This window comes from Zingiber officinale, chromosome 7A, assembly GCF_018446385.1.
Source record: "Zingiber officinale cultivar Zhangliang chromosome 7A, Zo_v1.1, whole genome shotgun sequence".
In the NCBI taxonomy this organism is placed as follows: Eukaryota; Viridiplantae; Streptophyta; class Magnoliopsida; order Zingiberales; family Zingiberaceae; genus Zingiber; species Zingiber officinale.
In genome coordinates, this window is record NC_055998.1 from 138,860,808 (window position 1) to 138,882,271 (window position 21,464).

The 21,464-nt window shown below is 34.3% G+C and overlaps 1 protein-coding gene across 2 annotated transcripts; it reads left to right on the forward strand.

Annotated features, from left to right (window-relative positions):
* The first annotated feature begins 1,912 nt into the window (after window positions 1-1,912).
* On the forward strand, window positions 1,913-20,776 carry LOC122002831 (structural maintenance of chromosomes protein 4-like). Of its 2 annotated transcripts, XR_006117728.1 has the most exons (29): window positions 1,913-2,177; window positions 2,424-2,513; window positions 2,646-2,747; window positions 2,829-3,005; window positions 3,175-3,305; window positions 5,691-5,769; window positions 5,848-6,005; window positions 6,086-6,161; window positions 7,572-7,700; window positions 7,764-7,908; window positions 8,013-8,143; window positions 8,235-8,387; window positions 8,477-8,666; window positions 12,079-12,212; window positions 13,966-14,124; window positions 14,590-14,895; window positions 14,982-15,158; window positions 16,924-17,007; window positions 17,084-17,293; window positions 17,394-17,483; window positions 17,561-17,682; window positions 17,766-17,921; window positions 17,998-18,105; window positions 18,212-18,272; window positions 18,472-18,606; window positions 19,991-20,078; window positions 20,144-20,216; window positions 20,326-20,539; window positions 20,692-20,776. XR_006117728.1 is itself a non-coding variant. In XM_042558179.1 (28 exons), exons 1-28 carry the CDS (start codon window positions 2,043-2,045, stop codon window positions 20,444-20,446), a joined length of 3,720 nt encoding a protein of 1,239 aa, XP_042414113.1. In that variant the 5' UTR covers window positions 1,913-2,042; the 3' UTR covers window positions 20,447-20,776. The 2 variants fall into 2 exon arrangements, 1 of the variants encoding a protein (XP_042414113.1); XM_042558179.1 differs by having other exon boundaries at window positions 20,326-20,776.
* Window positions 20,777-21,464: the final 688 nt, after the last annotated feature.

Here is a 21,464-nt window from a genome sequence, read left to right on the forward strand (position 1 = left end):
ATATATATAAAATGATGATATTTTAGAGCCCTGGAGTGAGACCATCTATCCCAAATTTGTGATGTTGAGCTATTTGTTAAGACCTCATATGTACTTCTCAATTTATCTCGATAGTCAATGGAGTGGAACCATTTATCCCAAATTTGTGATGTTGAGTCGTTTGTTAAGACCCCATATGTACTTCTCAATTTATCCTGATAGTTAGTGGGGTTGACCTTGTCACCTCCAAGATTAGTTCGATTATAAGAGTTGGATACATGTGTTTTCTAATTTATCTTGACGACTGATGGAAAGCTTTCACTAGGTTGGCCTAATTACCTCTAAAATTAGTCAGATTGTAAGAGTTGGATACTTGGATTACAAAAATGATGATATTTTAGAGCCCCAGGGCATGCTGCGATGATAAAAGGTGGAATGAGCTCCCATACAACGAGGATTTGAAACTCTCACAGGGCATATTAATGCTCGTGGTGTTCGAATCACTCATGATGTTGGACCATTTGCCAAGACTCACATGCTCTTCTTAGATTTATCCTAGTAACAAGTGGGAAACTTCGATGAGTTTGGACCAATCACCATTGGGATTAGCCGATTTAAAGAGCTGAATAGTTGGATAATGATGATATTTTAACCCTTAAACAGAGTGCAACGATAAGAGGCAAGATAGTATGCCCCATACACCTAGGGTTTGATTCTCATGCAGGGTAATATTACACCCACTGTGCTTGAACTAATGGGATTGCTGGGCTACTACGTCAGGAGCCACTGTATTTTCAGGTTTATCTTGTGAGCGAATCAGGGAAAGAGTACTCGCCTAAGGATTAGTTAGACCCAAAGCTAGGATACTAGGATTAATCAAACCCTCTAGGGGACTGCTTTTCACATACACTTTCAGGTTTATCCGGTGGACAAACTAAAAGGGAATGCCGTTCACCAAGGACATATCTATAAATTTTTATCCGATGGATAAACTAAAAAGGAATACCATTCATCAAGGACAGATCTATAAATTAGGGGGCATTTGATTTAGGAGAATAAGAGTAGAGAATGAGAATAACAATTATTGATTTTCATTGTTGATGTTTGGATTTTGAGTATGAAATAGATACAAGGACTTTGAGTGTGTAAGGGATGGATAATCAAAATAAAATGAGAAAAAAGGAACAAATTAATTCTCCTTGAGCTTAAATTATAAGCTATTAAATATCTATGCATTTTATTTTATTTTATTTTATTTTAACCAACCCTATCTTAGATGGGCCATTGACTATACAGTTGATCTCCATTGTATTTGACATTGACACTGTATACTTAATGAGTACAAGATATTTTTACCAATATATATTACATTAATACATACTTTATGTAATACATATTACGACTTATTTTGTTTTATTACATCACCAATTAAATTCTTGTTATTTAATTTTGTATACTCTTAAAGTTAAGACAAACTAATTATTTTTTTACCTATATTTCAATTTTAATTATTAATTTTTTGATAAATTTACTTGAGATTGGTTGTATAATGTAGCTAGTAGAACCCCAAATAGTTCTGTCTTCACTGTTCATTTACCATATTATTAGTCGGTAAGAATATGCATAGTTGAATTAAAAAATATATATGATATTTTAGATATTAAATTATGAGCAAAGTGCTATTTTGCTATATTTCGAAAAAAGGAGTATTTTTTGATCATATGAATTTGCAAAGATGCTGTATTGATTTTTGTTTTTTTTTATAGAATTTATGTGGAAATTATCAAATTAACAACACTTGTAGTAGAGCTGTCAACAAGTGCGAGATAAAATAAAATTCCAAGAAAATAATCCAAAATGGTTCGTAATGAAATAATCCCCAAAACGGATGAGTAATTTGGTCTTTTAGAGGGACCGACATGTGCTTCCCTTTTCCGCCCAAAGTTAGGCGGAAGCTTTCGAACTAATCGAGCTATCGCGCGCCTTAATCGAATCTCGTCGTCTCCTTCCTCACTCCCAAAAATCTGACCTGCGACCTGCGTTCCCGTGCGCGAGTCACTTCCATGGAGTCTGAGACAGGCGCCGGAGGCACTCACACTCCTCCCTCGACGAGGAGGGCGCGTCTCGTCATCACGGAAATGGTGCTGCGCAACTTCAAATCCTACGCCGGCGAGCAGCGGATCGGCCCTTTCCACAAGGTCGAGCCTTCCCTTCCTTTCTTTTCCCTCTCATTCTCTGTTGTAGGGTTTTTTTTTGTCGTTCCTACTATTGTTTTTTTTTTCCGCTCTACAAACTATGCAAACCCTAGGATCGTTAGGATTTAAGAAGCGTTTATGTTGAAGGTGACTGCATTAGAAGGGTTTCGGCATCACTTGGAAAATATCAGTTCGCCTTGCTGGTTGTTCATTCTCTGTCACTAATTTATCAAATTTTTACTGTTTCAGAGTTTTTCGGCAGTTGTCGGTCCAAATGGGAGCGGAAAAAGTAACGTCATAGATGCGATGCTTTTTGTGTTTGGGAAGCGGGCGAAACAGGTGTTTTTTACGGTTTTAATTGACGCACATTGTTTTCTTTCGAGTATGTTGGTGTTTTGGTTTGTAGTTCAATTGGATGAATACGATGCTGGTAATTCTATATCTTGTTGAACTGATTTTCTGGGGTTGAAGATGCGCCTAAATAAAGTGTCGGAGCTGATACATATCTCCAGCAACCACCAGAATCTGGAAAGTGCTGGAGTTTCGGTTCACTTTCAAGAAATTATTGACCTGGTACGCTTTTAATATTCTTAGTTGATTGGTAGTTTATCTTTGAAAGTGTCACTGGAATGGATGGATGCACATTTATACCAGGATGATGGAACCTTTGAGGCTGTAGCTGGAAGTGATTTCATCATTACAAGAGTTGCGTTTAGGGATAATGCTTCAAAATATTACATTAATGACCGTGGAAGTAATTTCACTGAGGTCACCAAAAAGCTGAAGGGAAAAGGAGTGGACTTGGATAATAACCGATTTCTAATCCTACAGGTATACAATTGCATTCCATCAGATGGAAGAATGATTTTTCAATCGTAATTATCCATTTTGGTTTGTGCCTTTATGCAAAATACTCCAAATTTAGGTTATAACCAAGATGATTCTTGTTTTTCCTTTTCTTCTTTTATAATTCACTATCTTTTGGTACTTGGCCTACCAGGGTGAAGTCGAACAGATCTCACTTATGAAACCAAAGGCTCAAGGGCCTCATGATGAAGGATTCCTTGAATATCTTGAGGATATTATTGGAACAAATCAGTACGTGGAGAAGATTGAAGAAACCTACAAGCAGTGAGTTAACACTGTTGTTTTTACTAATTCCTAATCAACTTAGTACTTATGTAGACCAGAGATAAAGATGAGATGCGAATGCTTATAATGCTTTTTCCCCCTTGAGATGCTGTTTTGCCCTCCTTTGCTGGTTTATCCTCCAATTTAATAACATAGATAGTAGAGAAAAATCTCTTAATGTTAAGTTTGATGCTAATTTCGTATTTTTGACATTTTTAAATGACTCCCATCTTATTTTGATTCAATTTGACCCTTATACTTTATAAGATTGTTCCACTTTAATCTAGATGGCATCAAATAAATGGCTGCTGCACCTATTCCTTCAAATTCGAAAGCTATTTCATGATTGTGATTTAGGATATGTAATACATAGACTAAATAAATCAACGTAGCGAAATCTTATTTTCCAAAAATGATAAATAGTCGAAGTGTATCATTTTAATACTAGTATTCTTCTTATGTCTAGTTATTATATATTTATTTTATCTCTCAAGCATGTGTTTTTAACTATATACTTTAAGTTAACATAATAGTTGCCACCATTATTCATTTTTGTTTGTTTAGGGTAAATAGTTTTTTGAATTGTAAACAGGAAAAAATTGAGAAAGTTCAACCTTGAATTCAAATCTAGAGATCAAGAAATTGTTGGTTCCACAATAATCCCTTGTAGAAAAGGTTTCTTTTGTCACAAGAAAAGAAGTCATGGTCAAGACATTTCAAATTGATGTCAATTATGATTTTAGATCTGAGACTAGGGTATGGGTGTCCAACATTATTGTGGATCAAAGTATTTCGCACAACTGTTTTTTATTTTACACATGAACAATAGAAATACCAAGTGGCTTTCAAATATTTCATATTTGGTCCATATGCGCGGTTAGGTATAGAGGGATAAATGAAGAGTTCAAGTATCATATTTCATCAATATATCTAGTTCTACAATGATTGCTATTCTATTCTCTATCCTTAGCAAACTCAATGAGCTTAGAATTTTTGAAGTTATATTTACATGCCAACTAGTCAAATTATCCTTTCAGCCAAGTTTGTGAATTTGAGATATGCTTTGTGAATCAATTTAGTGAATTTTGATAATCATATTGAATTATGATTAGTTTTCATAATTAATCAGCCTAGTGGGATAAAACTTGGTTGTTGTTGTTCTATTGAAATATGATTAGTTTTGACTTGTTCACATTGTCATAAAAAGCTTAGCATAATTGGTTTTATCATAGTTTTATAAAGTGCCTTAGGTGGCCGCCTATTTTAGCTAGAGGCTATGTCGCCTAGGTGGCAGGCAACCCTTGATAAGTGAGCATTTCAAAAAGTTAGTATAGGGGGATATGACTTGGTTGTTGTATTGAATTATGATCAGTTTTGACTTGTTCACATTGTCATAAAAAGCTTAGCATAATTGTTTTTATCATATTTTTATAGTGCCTTAGGCAGCCGCTTGTTTTGGCGAGAGGTTATAGACAACCATTGATAAGTGAACATTTCAAAAGTTAGCATAGGCAGTCTTTCTTGGTGGTTTGCTTCCTCCATGCATAAAAAACATTTTTTTAAAAAAAAATTTAGGTTCATTTGTTAATAAATATTAACTTTAGATCTTCCCAATTTAATCAAGCATATTGCTTTGGCAAAATGCTTGGAGACCTACTTCATTCAACATCAATTATTTTCAAACTATTATTAGCCATTTTTAGCTAGAGTTTCTTTTGTGTCTTCTCTAGATTTATTCTCTCTGTTTTCTTGTTCCTTTTTCCTCATATTTATTCCCAACTCTAGAATTTTCTTTTTGTAAATTTATGATTATTTTCTCCTCTTTTTACTACTTTTCTCTACAAGATTCTCCTCCTCACAACAAGGTACCTCTATCCTTTTCTATCTTATTCTCTCATGCAACTCCTATTTTTTGCTGTATTTTTTTATAATGCATTTAAAACCCTTTTATTGGTTTATGATTGTAAATTTGAGTGCATGATGCCATTCTAATAATATTTTATGCTGACCACTTAGGCCCTTGCCTTGGTCCCCTCTAATTGCATAACCTTGCCTAGGCATTCACCTATTGCCTACGTGGGGTGACAGACATTGGGCCAATCTCCTACTGTTTTGAACCACCTTCTAATACTTGATTTTTCTAATGATTATAATATCCTTATAATCTTCACATTCAAAATTGTTGAGGTGACAAAATATTTGGCTCTTATTCATCAACTATCTATTACATGCTTATATACTCTTTTACTTGTCTTAAGCATTAGTCTCATAGATGCTCTTTTACTCAATCAAACAAACATTGTACATATAGATCAATTCAAGATTTAGTTGTTTGATATGCCCTACTCTTTCTTCATTAGCAGATACTGATGTGGTTTTCTTTAGGCTTGAGGCCCTCAATGAAAAACGGTCTGCAGCAATTCAGATGGTAAAACTAGCTGAAAAGGAAAGAGACACTTTGGAGGTAGATATCTGACTGTATACTTGTTTGTAAATACTGGTTAATTGTAACAACCTCAACAATTGTTACATCATTCTGTAGGATGTTAAAAATGAAGCAGAAGCATTTATGTTGAAGGAATTGTCACTTCTAAAATGGCAAGAGAAAGCAACTAAACTTGCGTTTGATGATGCTTCTTCCCATGTTTCTGAGTTGCAGGAGAAATTGTCAAATTTGGAAGAAAACCATGCAGCTGAAAGGTCATAATAGTGGTCACTGTAACTGGTAGCTGTACAAATTCAGAAATTTATGATTCGTTATATTTTTGTTTTTAATTCAGGGAAAAAATCCAACAGAATTTGAGGACGTTGAAGGAGTTAGAGTCTGTGTATGATAAATACTTAAAAAGACAAGAGGTAACAATACCTAGCTGAAGCTACAAATTTATAGACAATTTCTTTAGGCAAGATTCTTGTTTCCTTATAGTGGGTGCGAGTTATTATCATATGCTATTGTTAAAGATCAATGTTCATTGTGAGACAATGAGTATTAATTTTTAAAATTATTTGTTACCAGCATCCTACAAGTATGAAGGTAGGTCATAGGGAATGCAGACAAATAAATGCACGCATGTACATATTTAGGATGCAACTAATGGATGATCACTAGAAACAACTTTTTGCAAAAAACAGGATAAAGCTGCGTACAATGGATCCTTCCTCAGGCCCTGCATGGTGGGAGCTTCGTGCACTGAGCTGCCATTTTTTTTTGAACTAATGGATGATCAATCAGATGCCTATGTTTTTGCAGATAAATTTGTTTTTATTCATACATCTACATTTTCTAGAATATTTTATCTTGCCAGGAATTAATTACCATTGCTAAGAAATTGGATTAGTGTTTCAATTTATGTTGGTAATATTATTGAATTCTATAAAATATTTTTTACTGAAGCGATTGAGTTTTAATTATATCAGCAGTTATGTTTGAGTGCTAAAAAAGCTTTGGTAGATAAAATTTGTTTTATCATTACTATTTTATTGGCAGTTCAAACTCTTAATTTTTTTTGTTATTTCGTGGTGTGTTTTCAAAAATTTACTGTGTTTATTATATATGTGATTACTTAAATGTGTCACATCTGTTATTAATTGAATGACAAGGAGTGCATTTGAAGGGCTTCCTTGATTGCCTTTGAGTGACTTTCAGTAGGTGAAATTCTGGAGTCTTCTGCAATGCTCAGCTGTATGTGTATCAAGTACAGTTAGGTTTATAATGCCCCAAGATGATCTGCATTCCATCCACAGCTGCAAGTCACCGTCTGTCCTTCTATTTTAATTTCTTATTTTCCTATTAGTGGAAGCTGTTTTTTGGTTCATTAGGATCTCAAATAAGTCAGGTACCTTTTTGCGCATATGAGGTAATGGACTGGCTACCAGAATAGTGGCGCATATGTCCCGATAAACCCCTGAATTCTATTCTTCTTTTACAAAAATGGTATTGATGGACAAAACGGCTTAATTTTGGATAGATTTTTTTTAGTTGCTTAGTTATGTTGATGTGGATCGCAGTTGAGCAAATGCATAACAGGTCCATTATTTGCCATTAAAGAAATTAATCGAAGGACAAAATAAGAAAAGTTCATTTAAATATTGAAACTTTGGAGATAGTTTTAGAGTTCATCTATGTAATTCACACAGTATTGGGGTTCATGATCATCTAGGTAATTCAAGCTTGTTAGTTTTGTGCATATTCGTGGATTGTTTCTTTACGTCTAATTCTATCATGTTTCTAAATTCTCATTTGATTGTTGGTTTTTTAAATTCCAGGAACTTGATACTGACATGAGGTCATGCAAAGAACAATTTAAAGAGTTTGAGCGGCAGGATGTAAAGCACCAGGAAGATTTAAAGCACAAGAAACAAAAAATAAAAAAACTGGAAGACAAGCTAGGGAAGGTAAGGGTTTACTGTATTCTTCTCCAGATTAATGCAACTATTTGAACATTATTTGAATAACAGGATTCGGCAAAAATTGATGAACTGGCAAGCCAGCATGAAAGATCGTCAGACCTAATACCCAAACTTGAAGAAGAAGTGCCTAAACTGCAACATCAGCTACAGGAAGAGGAAATTACCTTAGAAAAAATTAAAGAAACCTCCAGAGGTGATTTCTTTTTAGCAACTCATATTTACTCTTTTAGACCTTTTGCTCTTGTTTGCATGTATTGTTTGTTGGCTAATTCCTAAATTTGGCTTGTTAATTTGCAGGTGAAACTGAGATGTACCGGTCTGAGCTCATGGAGGTCCGTGCAGAACTGGAACCATGGGAAAACCAACTAATTGAGCACAGAGGATCCTTAGATGTTGCAAGTGCTGAAAGCAAACTTTTGAGAGAAAAGGTAGTTGACTATCCCTTGAGGAAATACTAATGCCAGAAATGCAAAAAAAAAAAAAAAATTGAGCTGATTCAAGTTGTTCTATCTTCTTCAGCATGATGCTGGTCGGAAAGCATTTGAGGATGCCAAACATCAGATTGATGAAATAGTGGAGAATATCAAAATTAAAAATGAATTAATTGCTGAAGTTAAAAATAAGCTAGCTCAAAAAAAGCTTGAAAAATCGGAAGCACGAAAGTTGGAACAGGTATTGCATTTGTTTAATATCTCTACATCCTGTTCTGTGGTTGCTGGATAGTTGAAAGATTTGATTGCTTATACTTGATTGCTTCTCAGGAATGCATTAAGGAACAAGAATCCCTTATTTGTCTTGAGCAAGCAGCAAGGCAGAAACTGACAGAAATGAAATCTACTTTGGAATCAGAAAAGAGTCATGGTTCGGTCCTGAAAGCCATATTGCAAGCGAAAGAGACAAAAGAAATAGAAGGAATTTATGGTCGTTTGGGTGATTTAGGTTCAATTGATGGTATGACCTCAAGTATAAAATATTTTTATGCACACTTGTATACATTTTTCTCTTAGTTATTATTGTTATTATTTTCATCTACCACGCATATATTATTGCATACTTGAAGTCATCTTAGAAATTGTGTGAATGAACAAGAAATTTCCTACATTGCCTTTTCAAACATTGACTTGCCAATTTGTCTGGGATGTTAATATATAGCTTGTCTCTCTCAAATCCTTTATACAGAACTTCATCGAAATCTATTCTTCCATCGACTACAACATGGAGTTGTCATTCTGGTTAACTAATATATATCAACATATAGACTGATTTTTGACGAATATGCTCCATTAACCTCCATGTTCACAAAAGGTTAATTTTTTGTTTTGATTAATTCATTAAATTGAAGATTTCAATTCCGAATTGTCTCCTTTAGTATATAAATGAACTCTTGAGCTTACAAATTTTATTTGCATGCTTTATATCAACAAAGTTATGAGGTTGAGACATATATGTGTTCGTAATTGAATTTTTATTAAGGAATATAATCTTTACATCCATGTTGTTTCTCATAGTTATGGTGTAGTGATGACAAGTAAGTTTTGATGGACTTTATCATAGTTATTGGTGAAAACATTGATGATATTTTGTCGCAATGAGCCTAACCTTTGACGTTTGCCCTCCATATTGATCTTTCTCTTGAAGATCCACTTGCACCCAATGGTTTTCATCCTTCAGGTGGATTAACGAAGGTGTAAACTTAGTTGGCCTATATGGAGTCCATTTTAGGCATCATGGCCTCAAGTTATTTCTCAGACTCAACATTTGATATAACTCTCTCGTAGGTTGTTGTCTCATTGACCCCTATCAAGAGCACATTATCATGGGGGGAGATTTAAGATTCATATCTCTTAGACTTTTAATGAATCCTACAAGATTATGTGGCTCCTATATCTTAAGTAGTGGAGCTATCATAAGGTCTTTTGATTTATCTGATTTTTAAGAAAGGTTAAGGAATGTCTATAAGTGGCACTGTTTAAACCTCTTTGAGCTCTACTTTTCTCCTACTTATTCTAACATTTATGTATTCTTTCTTAAAAAACATGATGTCACAAGCAGCGAACACTGTTTTTCTTGTGAGTCATAAAAGTAATAGTATAATACCCATTGGTCTCCCTATGCTATCCCATGAATAGACACCTATTGGATTTGTTAAAGCTTATTAATGTCATATAAGCTTCACAAATTCCAAATCCTATGGAAGGAAAGAGTCACATCTTACCTTTATATAACCCACACTATCTTGGAACTTTATGGAGAACAAATGTCCCAATCTCAAGTGTATATCCCAAAAATTAGATGGATGTCACTGCAACTCATCATGGATTAAATTATGTCCAAGAAGGACTTGATGATTTCTCCTCTCGGACACAATTGATCAACTGTCGCATTTCTCAACCAGTCCATTGTGAGAGAATCTCATTCTCTTTCAAGTAGAAATTCTTTGTGAGAGAATCTTTTCTCTTTCAAGCAATATATAAACTAGTTGATTAAGTATTTAACACCTCAATTTGATCAAAATACTTTTAACACTTACCAATCCATTTTTCCTTTCATTATTATCATATTTAATTTATAATTATTATATGATAATTTATCTAGTTCATTTAACAAGCCGGACATTAATAGATAGTACTATCTGTGCTTCGACTTGGGATTGAGTGAGCATTACTAACATTAGTATTAATACGGTTATTAGTGTAATGGGTTTAGTCCTACATTAGTATTGTAGGATTTTGGTTATGTTAGAGTTCTATTTATACCTGTATATTATTATCTCACTAACATAAAAATATAATTGTTCCATTTTCTGAGCTAACTCTACCTTCGGATCCTTTGGTTGACTAGAATGACCATTTCCTAGTTGTGTTGCATCCTTGGAATTGCTGAAAAGCTCAGTAGTAGCTCCACAAAATTACTCTACATCTATTTGATTAAGGATGCTTAATCATATTTTGTCAAGTTCAGGATCTATAACATTTTTTTGCCATTGAGACTTGTGAGAAAAAACAAGAGATGTGAGAGTTCTTCAGAGAAACTATAAAAAATTTAGTAGTATAGGAAAGATTATAAGATAGGCACAGGGAGGAAATGGAAGGTGTTAAGATTTTATAGTCTCTGATTAGTTTCAAATTTTCCTTTTTGTTTGTTTATTTGTCGTGAATAGTTCCAATGGATGGAATTAAGCCTTTGGGCCTTGTACCATCACATACCTAGTGGTATTCTTGTTTTTTTGCTCATTGGTGTTAACACAAATCACTTGAATTCAAACTGTCCACGTGGTGCTCATTTGTCACTAGAATGGGTAGTTTGGGATCAATATTCAAAAAGTTTTGGGTGATGTGAGAAGTGCAAAAAACTGTTGATGGCTTAAGTGATTATCCAGCATGTGGGAAACATTGATATGCCATTTGATTTGATTAGCTGTAGGCTTGGATTTGTGTTGAAATATATGATTCTTGCACAATTTGTATCACCCAATTGCTAGGAAGAGGCCATAAAATTCATGTCTCTCCAATTTTGTTCTTGAAAGGGAAGGAATAACATCAACTATAGAGTAGTGAAATAGGGATATTAGAGAGGTTTTTCCACTCTGATCCAGCAAAATCATATTAGAAAAGGGCTTTGCGGTTCAAAGGTGGAAGGGATAAAGAGGACAAGAGCAGTCAAATATAGTAATGTTATATCATTGTAAGGGATCCTTGATGCTAACTCAGTTATGGATTATGCCCAGTTGCTGAATCTGATCATAGGTGGGGTGGGGCAACAAAAGGGTAGTCCGGTGCATAAAGCTCTATTGCAGCCTTACCTTACATTGCAAGAGACGGTTTCCGCGACTATAACTCGTGACCATCAGGTCACACGACAACTTTATCATTGCACCAAGGCCCCTTCAACAACAATGCAGGATTGGTAGATTATTTAGCAGAGTATGCCAAAACAGATTTTTTTTAAAAAAAATTGATTCTGTCCCGAGTATGGAATTGTTTGTGTTGATTGAATGCTAGTCTCAAAAGACTTGACAAATCAGGTAAAAATACAAGTTCATTGTCGGGATGCGCCAAGTTCTGCATTTGGATACTAGTGGATTCGAAATTGATTGATTTTGTAGCTTATCGTGTTAGTTTTGAATTTGAGGACTTTGGTCTGATCACCAATAGATCAGACTTCTCTTCAGATCAAAATCTGAAATTAGCAATCACATATATGAATATGCTCATTTAGATTTTATTTGCAACTATTACCATTTTTTTCTAATCAATGATTTACCATGGTATCCTTGATTTGAATACTAAAATTTCTGTACCAGATAATTTCTCATATTTGATTTTTTCTGGCTAAAATTTACTTATTATACTTCTTATGACAGCAAAATATGACATTGCCATATCCACTGCATGTCCTGGACTAGATTATATAGTGGTCGAGACTACTGCAGTAGCACAAGCGTGCGTTGAGTTGCTTCGCAGGAAAAATCTTGGCATTGCCACTTTCATGATTTTGGTAATTAGTTCCTTGCATATGCTGTGATTAAATTCTTCTACAGGTTCACTTTGATGTTCATTTTGATATAAATTAGAATACTGACTATGATATTCATATTAGTATAAATCAGAATGCAGCATGACGAATGCAACTGATTTTTTTCTTTACTACATCTAATAAAAAAATATTTCAATGATTTGGGACTCATTGCATTCTAGGAGATTTTCATTTTATTTCTAAAAGGTTACTACTGATAATTAAAATAGATGTACGAGTTCATTGGGACTTTGTCATAGATCGACAAAAATAGTAGTTGTATAACATTTTAAATCAAAATGTTTGGTTAGAGGGCCAAATTCTGATATGTCACAAACTCAAATTAAGGTCAATAGTAAGTTCACATGTGTGACAATATAATTGTGATAGTGTGCGTGTGTGCGCGCGCGCACGTGTGCTAATATGTGTATATAACATAGTTCAGAAACTCAGCTCCCACTCCCCAGTTTATGACAGGTTTAGTGGCCACCCTTTGATAAAATTCACTAATATCTCTTCGTAAGAGATAATAGTGTGAGCCTTTATAATTTCAAGGATAACACCTCTAAGGTACTAACTTTGACACACACCAAAGGGATTTCCACAGTCATGAAAGTTTAACCCACAACAAATGAGAGAATATAAAATGCATATAAGAGAGTAAAAGTTTTTATCTATCCCCAAAGACAAAAATCTAAATCGTAGGTTAGAAAATGTTACCTAGAGAGCTTCTAGGACACTTGAGAATGAACCAAGTAGAATAGTTTTTTTTGTGTAACATCTTTTGTCCAAAGTAACTACAAAGTCTTATGAACCTAAGCTCTAATGCTATCAAAAGCATGTTGTTAGCAAGCCTTTGGTTGACTAAAGGTTGCTCCTTGGTTGATCAAAGCAACTAGACTAGTCGTTGGAGGCTGATTTTTGAACGTTGGGTGACCAAGCATAAAAATTTGGTCGATCAAAGCATTCAAACTAGTTGTTAAAGGCAGATTTTTGAACCTTAGTCAACCAAGCATAAAGCTTTGGTTGACCAAAGGCTTTGGTTTGATCGATCAAAGCAATCTACTTCGTCTAGGTAACCCTATAACCTTGTTATCAACCCAAGAGCCCTAAAAACATTAACATAGGGCTATCCAAATCCCTTTAGGTCTCAATATATCATCCAAAAAGATCTCTAAGTAACAACTTTACCTAAAGACTTGATTTCATCTAATGTATCTATAGTATCTTTAATAATCCTAATATTACATCCACAATCATCTCTTGATCTGTGCTACGTGCCCTTGGCTCTTCTTGATTTGGGTTGCTTGTACTCGAGGCCTCATGATTTGGGCCATTGGCCCTTGTATCCACTCAATCTAGTTGCTTGCCCTTGAAACCACTTGATTCAGGCTATTTGCCTTTGAGCTAAATTGTCAAATCAGTCAGCATCATTAAATCTGCACATTTAATGCTCCGACATCAAATAGAAATGGTTACTTAATCCTAACTACAAAGAACCAATACAAAATTTATATAATCACAGTTTTGAATTTTGATTATTGTACATTTTGATAAGTCAGATAACTCTTTCTATGTTAGCTGGATGAGTGCAGGATGTTTGCTTTAGACTTGCAAAACTAACTAAAAAAGAACTTTTGAAATATTAAAAATCCACTGGTACTCTTAGAGACATGAAACTATATTAAGTTGCACTTTGTCATGCATCAAATATGGAAACTTTTCCTATTTGCAGGAAAGACAATTAGATCAACTCAGGAAGCTGAAGGATAAAGTTAAAACTCCTGAAGGAGTTCCTCGCCTTTTTGATCTTGTTGCTGTAAAAGATGAAAAGCTTAAATTAGCGTTTTTTGCTGCACTTGGAAATACTGTTGTGGCAAAAGACCTTGATCAGGTATTTTTTACTTTTTACCTGATGTTCATTGCTCATTTATGTAAGTCTTGTAATTTAATTTTTGTTCAATGGATATTTCTTTCATGACCAATTATCTGATTAGCAGTCTTTGCTTAATCAAGTTGTTGGTCTACACTTCACAATTTGCTATTCTGCATGTTTGCGGTCTTCATTTTTCTTAGATTCTACAATGATGCCAAAATTGCACTCACATCTTCAGCAAATTGTTGATCCTCTCATAAGGAATATGGAAACTGCCATAAGGTTTCTGTTTCTAGCTTGCATGATCGTCATGTTATCTTCATATAATGTTTTACTATTACTTTTTGACTTTGGAATTTCATGTCAAATATCTCATGCTAGTTAACTTGAATGATTTTTTGGCATTGTCAGTTTGTCTGATTAAGTGACCGTATTGCTCAACAAAATGCTTCTTTGATACTGTTTTCTGTTTTCTACTTCTAGGCTACTAGGATTGCATATGGAGGGGATAAAGACTTCCGCCGTGTTGTGACATTGGAAGGTGCACTATTTGAGAAGTCAGGTACAATGAGTGGTGGCGGCAACAAGCCCCGAGGCGGGAAGATGGGTAGATACATTAGGGAAAGTGTTTCTAGAGAAGATGTTGTAAGTTGCGAGAAGGACCTTGCTCAGCTGGTTGACCAACTCAGTGACATACGCCACAGGATTGCTGATTGCACTAGACGCTTTCAAGCTTGTGAAAAGGATGAAGCCCATTATGAAATGGAACTAGCTAAGACACAAAAGGAGGTTGTTATGCATCTGATATTATTAGTGCATCTAATACCCTGTGGCATGTGTCTCAATCTGACAACTTTTTTTTTTTTTTTGCACAGATTGATAGTTTGAATGAACAACATAATTACATAAAAAGTCAGCTTGTGGCATTGAAGGCTGCATCCCAACCAAAGAAAGAGGAACTGAACCGGTTGAAGGAGTTGGATGGTATCATATCTGCTGAGCAAAGTGAAATAGAGAAGCTTGTTAAATGCTCTAGTACGCTTAAGGAGAGAGTAAGTGTCTGAATATTGTTTCAGAATTTTGAGGATTTTTATTTTATATTTTGTCTCAAATTACTTGGGTTGGACAGCTCTGTTTCATTAGTCGTAACTTATCTAACCCTAACCGTTTGATAATGTTTTGAAATGTCTAGCAAGCAGACCAGTCACCACCTGGTGCATATTGTTCTGTTAGTACCTACATAAATACATGTATCATGTATGGTCATTATTAACATTTGTTTTGAATGAATTTGAATAAAATATAAACTTCTAATGTTTTGTTGATTTTTTATATTTGCAACAAATCAAATATAAACTAAATCAACTGACTTCTTGAGGTATAGTCTTTAGATGAAGTATGTTCTTGAAATATAAATTTTGCTCAAATGCAGTAAATGGGGTTGGTATATGCTAGCTAATTGATGATTAAACCTAAATATGGCTGGCAACGTGTTGTGGGCCCACATCTAGATTACAGTATTGTTTGGCCAAGTGTTGAGGCTGGTTCACGAGTAACACATGCAAAGCGTCACTGCTTTGCCATGTTATCTGGTACCACTTGTGTAGTGCTTGTATCAGGCTATATAGTCTTAGTGTCAAGTAACAATGGACGACACAATGAAGCATCGAGCTTCAATTCCCATCCCCGCTTCATATTGAAAGTGAAGCAGCGTGGATTATAGATGAATTTTTTCTTCTCTATTTGCCATGTTTGATTTTTATGCACGTCAGTTGGGAGTAGACCAATAATATATAAAATAAAGTACATATGTTTATTTATAATATTTATATGGATATTATAAGAAGGGGAGCCTTGGTGCAATGGTAAAATTGTTGCCGTGTGTCTTGGTAGTCACAGGTTTGAGTTGTGGAAACAATCTCTTGTAATGCAGGATAAGACTGCGTACAATAGACCCAATGTGATTCAACTCTTCCCCAAGACCCCGTATTGTAGGGAGTTTCGTGCACCAAGCTGTACTTTTTATATGTGTATTGTAAATTAAATTTATGTGGGGTAGTGGGTGAGGCATGACTTTATCCAATACTTGTTCATATATGTGGGTTACTTTTTACTTTTTAGTCCTATGCTCATTCCATTTGTGTGATGGGGTGGGATTGCCTTAATAGGGTTGAGACTTCATTAGGGTGGGGCAAATTGCTATCCTAAAGGAAATTACTAAGTTATGGATGAGACATGTGCTAAGGCTATTCACTGATTTTAACAACCATGTTATTATCAACTTGTACCGAGTGTCTTTATTGACTGGTGCTTTTATGGGTTAGTTTTTTTTTTTTGTTTTTTTTTTTCTGGAAATCAGCAGCTATCATTCTCTGATGCAAGAGCATAATTATTCTGACCCACAATGTTAGTATGTTACTTGGAGATGCCAAAGAGCCTTGCATATTTGTATGCCTCAATGTTGTTTGACAAGAATAATTGTGACTAATTTCAGTATTCTAGGTAATTTTCTTTATTCAGTCAGATGACCTTTTAACATAGTAGATAATGTAGGGATAATTTCAAATACCCAGTTTTAATTCTTAAGCTGCTTTAAGTTTTTTAAAGTGTGTTATATTTTTTTTGGGATAAGTTAGGCCTTTTTCCAGAAGACTTGGTTCCATTGCTGGTTTATAAAAGACCTTTGGATCCCATGCAATGAATTATTCTTTAATTTATCGTATCTTTCTTTGCCAGTTTTTTCTAGTTTGAGATTAGTTTTGGTGCATCCTTGTGCTGTGTCACCTTTTTATCTTTATCCCGTCTGTACTATTGCAGGCTTCTGAGCTTCAGAAGAAAATAGAAAATGTCGGTGGCGAGTTGTTGAAAAATCAGAAGTCAAAAGTTGCAAAGATTCAAGAAGTATGGACATGCATCAAGTAAACAAGTACTATAGCAAGATTCATAAGAATTACATGTAACTATTGTTTTCTTGCAGGGTATTGATAAAACCTGCAGTGACATTAATCGACACAAAGTTAACATAGCTTCAGGCCAGAAAATGACAGAAAAGTTGAAAAAGGGTATTGAGGATACAAAGACAGAGAAAGAAAAACTTGTCCTGGAGAAGGAAAACATGTTAATTATTTTCAAAGAAATAGAACAAAAGGCATTTGTTGTCCAAGAAAACTATAAAAAGACTCAAGAGGTCTATGATCTTTTTCTGAAGCTGAATGTTCTTAATGGTCCTTTTCCTATTATATAGGATTACAGGTTGACAAACTTTTTTGGAATTATATTTTTTCCAGCTCATTGACAAGCACAAGGTTGTTCTTGAGGAAACAAAAAATGAATACAATAAATTAAAGAAAACTATGGATGAGCTACGAGCTGCAGAGGTTATATTTGCTTGATGCAGTGAAGGATTGTTCACGTTGCCATGCTTTTCATTTAAAATCACATTTCTCGTGCACAGGTTGATGCTGATTTTAAGTTGCAAGATGCAAAAAAACTTAAAAAGGAATGGGAGATAAAGGCCAAGGCTTTAAGAAAAAAACTTGATGACAACCAATCAGAACTTGTTAAGCAGATGGATTTGTATGGTTCTTTTATCTTTGGTTTACAAATGGGTTAGCTGCTATTTATCTTCCTAAAACTGTACAAGGTACATGCTTGGGCAGAATGAAAAGTGATGCATTGGATGCTGAAAAGATTCAAGCCATTTTATCAGATGAGGCACTCCAAAATCCTTGTGATATGAGAAGAGCAATGGAAATGGTGACCTTGCTAGAAGCTCAGCTGAAGGACATGAATCCCAACCTGGATTCAATTGCAGAGTAAGCTTAGCTGGTTATTATTTTTACATACTTTCTACTGAACAGAATATTCTAAAGCATTCTTTGGTTACCCTAGATATCATAAAAAAGTTTTGGTCTACAATGAACGGGTGGAAGAACTAAATGCTGTTAAACAAGAATGTGATGAAGTGAAGAAGCATTACGATGAGTTGAAAAAGAGAAGGCAAGCAGTTCATGGACTGGACTTGTTTTAGCTTATACTTGTTAATGTTGTGACAATACATTTGCTATCCTAACAACTTACGTGCACAAATATCCAACGATATCAGGCTAGATGAGTTCATGGCAGGATTCAACATAATATCTCTAAAGTTGAAGGAGATGTATCAGGTGTGTTGAATGAAATTGATTGTTTGGGTTATTATGGTGGAGAATTAATGTTGATTACTTGATTGTATTTTTCCTATTAATTATTAATGTTTGAAACATTCAAAAAAAGAATAACTATCACAACTCATTGTCCTGATAAGTACCTCCTGGCTTTGTTTGGTTTATCAAAGCTTATGCATGATTGTTGTCTGAACCACAGATGATCACACTTGGAGGTGATGCAGAACTTGAATTAGTTGATTCTCTGGATCCTTTTTCAGAAGGTGTGGTTTTCAGTGTAAGACCTCCAAAGAAGAGCTGGAAGAATATTGCTAATCTGTCTGGTGGTGAGAAGGTTTGTTTAATATCTTTCAATATGCTATTTATGTTATGGAATTATGCCTGATAATCTGCGATTGTGTAGCTTAATTACATATGGAAATAAAATATTTTTTTGCCCTTTTTAACATTATTTACCAAGTTGTGATTCAAATTTTCTGGTTATGTTTTTCACAGTCGTTCTTTTTTCCTTTGAAAAAATGTGGAATAACTTGAATGCTCAACTGAAAACTTATAATGAATCAAACAAACTTAGCATGGATTTGTTACTGGGAAAACATATATTTTTAGTCGAAGAATTGAGATATATGATAGTTTAATATTTTTAGTAAATTGGCTATGTTAGCCCATGCCCAAATGCCACCCATAATGTCAGATGCCTACTAGCGCCATGGTGTTTGAGCCTAGCAGGCTTAGATGTCACCTAGTGGCACAAAAATTCCAATTGTGTTTGAACAAAATTCATGAATTACTCATGAACATTATTTATGGAAAAATATTCTAAACTGTTTATGACTAATTCACTTGGAAAATTTTGTTTATACACGAGTTTATAGATTTTGTGGAAGTATCTAATACAAATAATATTCTTCAAGCCCTAAATTTTAATTTGATATGTGTATAATTTTAATATTCTTGAAGTTTGATTGGGTCATGATTTAACTTGTTCTGTTAACAAGTTTGATTTTAAGTATTTTGGACTCTAGATTCCTATGTATCTTGCATTTGGAAGCAAAGTTTAATTAGAACAATACTATTTTGGTATGATGCTGATATTTCAATATATGATGTTGGTGGTAAATTGGAGGAATGAGATGAAGAAGAAAAAGATGAGACAATTATATATTTAAAGCGAACTTTGTATTTTATCTATAATGATATATAATTTGACATTATTTAATATGGAGAGAAACTACAAAAATAAGAACTAACAATATTATCTTAATTTATCTCATCTTGTGTTGTAGTATGCCAAGGGGAGTTGAATGTTGGCACACACCATATTGGTCGACATCATTAACACAACGACACGACATTACCTTGTGTTGAGTTGTATTGAGTTTGAATAATTTATTAGAACAAGAGGTTTTGAGCATACCGTCCTGCCGTATGGTATGAGATTTCAATTCATTTTGGAAGTACTACTGCATGGATGGGACGTTAACTAATCAGCACATTATTTCTGGTAGTTAGATTTAATGTTTTATCAATTGAGCAGAAACATTTTTCTTAGAAAAAGCAAACTTACTAAGTTATTTGACAGGTAGTGCAACTTTGTTTTTCTTATTAGCAGTTGTGTTTGATTTTGGAGTTTAGATTTATTTGTGTTAAATTGGAGAATTTAATTTTGTTGACATTTGTATAATGAGCGTGTTTGCATTAACTGAATTTACAAGCAGACACTTAGCTCATTGGCCCTTGTATTTGCTCTCCACCACTACAAGCCCACCCCACTCTATGTTATGGATGAGATTGATGCGGCGCTTGGTAAGTTTCTTATACTCGAACTTACTATTTATTTTGAGTCGTGTCTCAATTCTTTTCTTTTTCAGACTTCAAAAATGTATCGATTGTGGGACACTATGTGAAAGACCGGACTAAAGATGCCCAATTTATTATCATTAGGTATCTCATGCCTCAACAGTATCTATCAGCATTCTATTTAAAAAGTTCCATCGCTTTTTTTACTGATTTACTTCATTGTATTATTCTGACATTCACCTCTTTAATACAGTCTTCGGAATAACATGTTCGAACTTGCTGATCGGCTTGTTGGCATTTACAAAACCGATAATTGCACAAAAAGCATAACTATTAACCCTGGAAGTTTTGTAAACTGTGGCAACGCTGCTTAAATTGGCACTGCAGTGAACAAAACTCTTGCCAGATGTAAAATGTCAGATGATTTGAGCAGGCACCTGGAAGGCCCAAAGTTCTACACTTATCCGGTATCCTGCTTTTTCTTCTGGTATCAAGGACGAACATCTGTTTAGTTATTTTATTTTTGAATCTGCATTCTATCAACAGAACTTTGTGTTTTCTTTCGTGTACAACTTCTGGTTGAACAAGTTCTACTCGTAAGTTGAATATTTTCTCGTAGGACCTATGAATTCTCCATTTCATTTGGCTGATGTTGAAGACCTGCTTTGTATAGTATTTTTGAAGGCTCGGGATTTGTCATTTCATTTGCTAATCGTCTTAAATTGTAAGTACCTTAATGGAACAATGGTCTTAAAAGGAGAGTCGATTGTATAATTAATTTGAAAGGGTGTATTAGCTTTTTAAATACAGTGTCGACTAAGTTCACTACTTGAATGAGTGTGTCGACTAAGTTTGATAATTATGTTTGAGGGTGACTAACTCAAAAAGGGACTTGACTACTAGAAGAGGTTATGGACTACTTCAATGAGTACCTTGACCATACAAAAAGCTATTTACACTTGATTTTGATCTATTATTTTCGATAAGTTAGTTTTAATATCTAAATCCAATCCATATGCTCTTGATTTAATCAATCGAATAAAAGCTTTGGTATAGTTACAAACCCTCTTAGTTGACATTCAAACCGTGAGTGTTTGGTTAATTTACTAGACGTCTTGCTACTGCAGGGTCCCGACAACGTATGTTAAACTCATACACACTTTAATATGTATGTCTTTGTCAAGGTTCATCTTTTCAGTATTATATAAAATGTATAGACAAATAGAATATGGACAACATATTGTTCCTACCCTTACCAGTGTCTGAATCCATGCAATCTCGCTCTCTCTGTTTTTTTTTAAGTTTCCGATTATGTCAATAGAAATTTTATAGTGTTGAAACATTGATTTATAATATTAAGCATAAATAAATTTTTAATTTTAAAAAAAAAAT